Here is a 4,125-nt window from a genome sequence, read left to right on the forward strand (position 1 = left end):
CTCTCTCTCTCTCTCTCTCTCTCTCTCTCTCTCTCTCTCTCTCTCTCAGTACCCAAATAATCAACAAAAGAATCCAATACATTTGACAACATGAGGGCACAGGTAATGTGTCATGTCCAACAGGAAACGGTGTTTGCTAGGGCTAAATAACAGTAGCATTCTTCCCTTTCATTGGACTGTCACATTAAGTTGACGCCTTAGTTATGCATGAATGTATGTGATGTGTTTATGCCTGTCTGTATGTATGTATGCATGTATGAATGAATGGAAAGCATTCTAAGCATGATCATCCCTCCTTTTGCATATCAGAGACTATATTTTCCAATATATCCTTCACTACTTCTCCTGAAAAGAGTGCAATTTTGACAATTTAACTGCTTTATCTAGCAAGTCAAACTGCTGTATATATGTTCCCTCTTTTGGTGGTGGTGGATGTGGTAGTGGTGGTGGTGGTGGTATTACTATTGTTTTCCTAAGCACTAAAGTAACTATAATTCCAATGCTGTGCTACACTACTGAATATATTTCTATGGTTTTGTAGCCAACACAATGTGTGACGCTATTTATATCTGTCAACACTGCAGACAGATATAAAAACTGTTTGAATGTACAATATCTCTGTAGACAGAAAGATAGTTTTGTCAGACTTGGTTTGCTCATGTGTTGAGATTTCATCAGGGACCAGACTATCCTAGTTAACTATCCTCAAAATATTGCCTATATATCCATTATTTTGAACAGTGGTTTAAATAAACTGGATTGACCAATTTCAGTTTCATAGAACAAAGCAGGTATGCTCCACTAAATGTGCAATGTCAGTGTGCATGCATGACAGAGCACTGATGTATCAAGAGAGAAATTGTACATAAGAGGAATTATATGCAGTGTGAAAGAGAGAGGACTGCACTGGTTTGGTCATGTAAAGCATATGGATGAGGACAGTTACATAAATAAGTGCCAATCACTTAAAATGGAGAGATATTGTGAAGGAGGAAGATCCAAGAAGACATGGAACAAAGTATTGAAAGCCAATTTCAAAACGCTGAGCCTTGTGAAGGTGATGACAGAAGACCAACATATATGGGGTATTGCTATACTCAAGAAGACCTGGCCACCACAACAGAATTGAGATCCTAAAACCAATGTGCTGCATGAAAAGTATTAATGTGAGTACTAGTGTCATGTAAAAAGCATTGGTGCTGGTATCACATATAACACACTGGTGATGGTGCCATGTAAAAAGCACCCAGTACACTCTGTAAAGTGATTGGCATTAGGAAGGGCATCTGGCCATAGAAACCAAGCCAAAGCAGACTATGGAACCTGGTGCAGGCCCTGGCCTTGCCAGTTCCTGTCAAGTTGTCAAACTCATACCAGCATGGAAAACAGATGTTAAATGTTAATGATGAGATGATGAATACATTCTTGGCAGATAGTTTTAGTATATATGCAAATTAGTCTACCTGATTTACTAAATGTGGGTTTATAAGTAACATTTGTCTGTGAACAGTTCAATAGGGTACTCATTCATTGATGAAATCTCAACTCAAGACTGAAATTAGCCCAGTTGGTCTCTCTTATACTGTCCATCAATTTATTGTTTATGCAGACAAGGCATTTGCATTTGTACATAGTAATGAAACAAAACAGTCCTAATACTCAAGTAATTTCTTCCCATTTCTGTAAAGATGAGGACTAAATCTGATCTCAATATTTATAAATAGTTTAAGATCTTTTTTTTTCATCAGATGTTTACAATATATTTTTTTGCTGCAGATCAGGAAATATTTATTAGCTGTACTTTCTGCACTGACTACCTGTACAATTTTAAACATTTCTTGGTAAGATAAAAACTTTTTCAGTGTTTGTCCTCTCAATGTTGTTGTTTTTTTTCCTTTCCTCCCACTCTCTCTCTCTTCCCTCTCCTGCCTGCCACATAGCATTGATCTTTCCACTTTCTATTTCTAACTTCATCATGACAATAGAAGGGGAACAATTCATTTAATTATTGAGAAACCAGTTTTTTTATTGTAGTGATTCAGTGAAAGATATATTGGGAGTTTTCCATTTGCCCTCAGCAAGCCCAGGACTGTCTTAGCAGCATTACATGCCCCTGAGGAAATTAATGCACTGAGTACAATAGTATTTATCTATTGACAGCAAGTAACATAGATTAAAACTGAGCCCCTAGACCCAAGATGCTCTGGGAAAACTCACAGCAGGAATTGAACTGAACTGAACATTGCAAACTAAGGCAATATTTGCTAATGTTACAGTATTTCCATTCCATACAACAGAGTATCCATGGCCATCAAAGCAGTAGGTCCCTGGAGAAAATAAATGCACTGGGATTTGTAGTATTTATTGACAGTAAACCACAGCATACTATACTAGCACTCCATTGGTTACCATGACGAGGGTTCCAGTTGATCTGACCAATGGAACAGCCTCCTCATGAAATTAACGTGTAAGTGGTTGAGTATTCATAGCCATAACGTAGTTCTCAGGGAGATTCAGCATAACACAGAATGTAACATGGCTGGTCCTTCGAATTACAGGTACTGCTCATTTTTGTCAACTGAGTGGACTGGAATAATGTGAAACAAAGTGTCTTGCTCAAGGACACAATGCGCCACCAGTTTTCAAACTCACAACCTTATGATTGTGAGCCGAATACCCTAACCACTAAGCCACACACCTTCACATAAGCCACAACATACATAGATTAGAATTACCCCTAAGACCCATTGGACCCCTAGATCTATTCGATCCCTAGACTTATTGGGACCCTAGACCCATAAGGCCCCTGGCAACTGTCCAGTGTGCTCATGCCTTGAAATGGTACTGAGCATATCTACAGTTACATTGTTTGAAACATTGACAGTTTAGTGCTATTTACCATTAGTATTTATTGCATTGCACAATATTTCCCATAAAACTCATGTACTCATTCACTTTTATTAATGATAAATATTATTGTTTTAAGACAAGCACTTGATTGTATAAAAAGAAACTTACAAAATAATATCATATCTACATTTCTGAGTGTCTACAATAATGATTTAAATATCTAAGTTTTTTCAAAACATTTCAATTCGACTATTTTCGTAATTTTCAACTGCTAAATTCCAGCATACATTGCTCTAGTCTTGTTTTAAACACAAAATCTTTAATTTTACTGCAGAGTATCAACAACTACAGTGTTACCCCCCCCTTTAGAATGGTAGCATAAAAAGAGAAGCTTATCAAAAATTAGACCAATCAAAATGTATTTTAAATGTTAAACTGCAGAAAAATAAAAAGAAGTAGTTTGGAAATTTGTTTTGGTCTTTTTAATATTTTACACACATTTCTCTATACCTGTATTGAATTGTTGAAACAGATGTTCTAACACTTGACTGTCTTTCTTACCTCAAATTGTGAAGTAAAATGTAAAGCCTGTGGTTTTATTTCAGACAAGAAACTAATGCAAGTAGAGCCAGTAATACAAATTAATGACAGTTGTTAGAAGTGAACTAACCCTTCAAATGATCAGTAATCTAATAACTTAATTTAATAGCCTCTCTGTCATTAATATTACTTCAAAGATACAAATTTGAATGATTATTGCAAATATTGAAACTTAGTCTTTTAAAACTTTTTTTTTTAAGTCATAAATACTGGTTTCAAATTTTGGCACAAGACCAGCAATTTAAGGCTAGGAGCTAAGTCAATTAGATTGACCTCAGTACTCAACTGGTACTTATTTTATCAATCCAGAAAGGATGACAGGCAAAATCAATTTTGGTGGAATATGAATTCAGAACGTAAACATGAACGAAATGCTGCTAAGAATTTTTGCTCACCATGGTAATGATTCTGCAGCTCACCACCTTTTTCTCTGTAAATAGTAAAAATTAGTTTTGCTGTAATATAAGAGGTGGGGGCAAAGACAAAGAGTAGTAGTTAATATCATCATCATCATTATCTTTTAATGTCCTTTTTCCCTGCTGGCATGGATTGGACAGTTTAACCAGAGCTGGTTAGTTGCACCAGGCTCCAGTCTGATTTGGTTTGGTTTCTACAGCTGGATGCCCTTCCTAATGCCAAGAATAAAGAAAGAAAAAAAGAAATGAAGAGACGGAC

General features: G+C 36.1%; 1 protein-coding gene across 3 annotated transcripts in view; it reads left to right on the plus strand.

Annotated features, from left to right (window-relative positions):
- The window catches only part of LOC106871076 (uncharacterized), a 75,761-nt gene extending 73,896 nt beyond the window's left edge, over positions 1–1,865 (plus strand). Inside the window, exon 10 of one of the 3 annotated variants that reach the window (XM_052968855.1) lies at positions 1,777–1,865. In XM_052968855.1, the coding sequence (XP_052824815.1) occupies positions 1,777–1,850 (74 nt within the window). In that variant the 3' untranslated portion in view covers positions 1,851–1,865. The remainder of the gene's footprint in view (positions 1–1,776) is intronic. The other 2 variants (XM_014917349.2, XM_052968859.1) reach the window with 2 other exon arrangements.
- Positions 1,866–4,125: the final 2,260 nt, after the last annotated feature.

The sequence above is a fragment of the Octopus bimaculoides genome, chromosome 1 (assembly GCF_001194135.2).
Source record: "Octopus bimaculoides isolate UCB-OBI-ISO-001 chromosome 1, ASM119413v2, whole genome shotgun sequence".
Taxonomy (NCBI): Eukaryota; Metazoa; Mollusca; class Cephalopoda; order Octopoda; family Octopodidae; genus Octopus; species Octopus bimaculoides.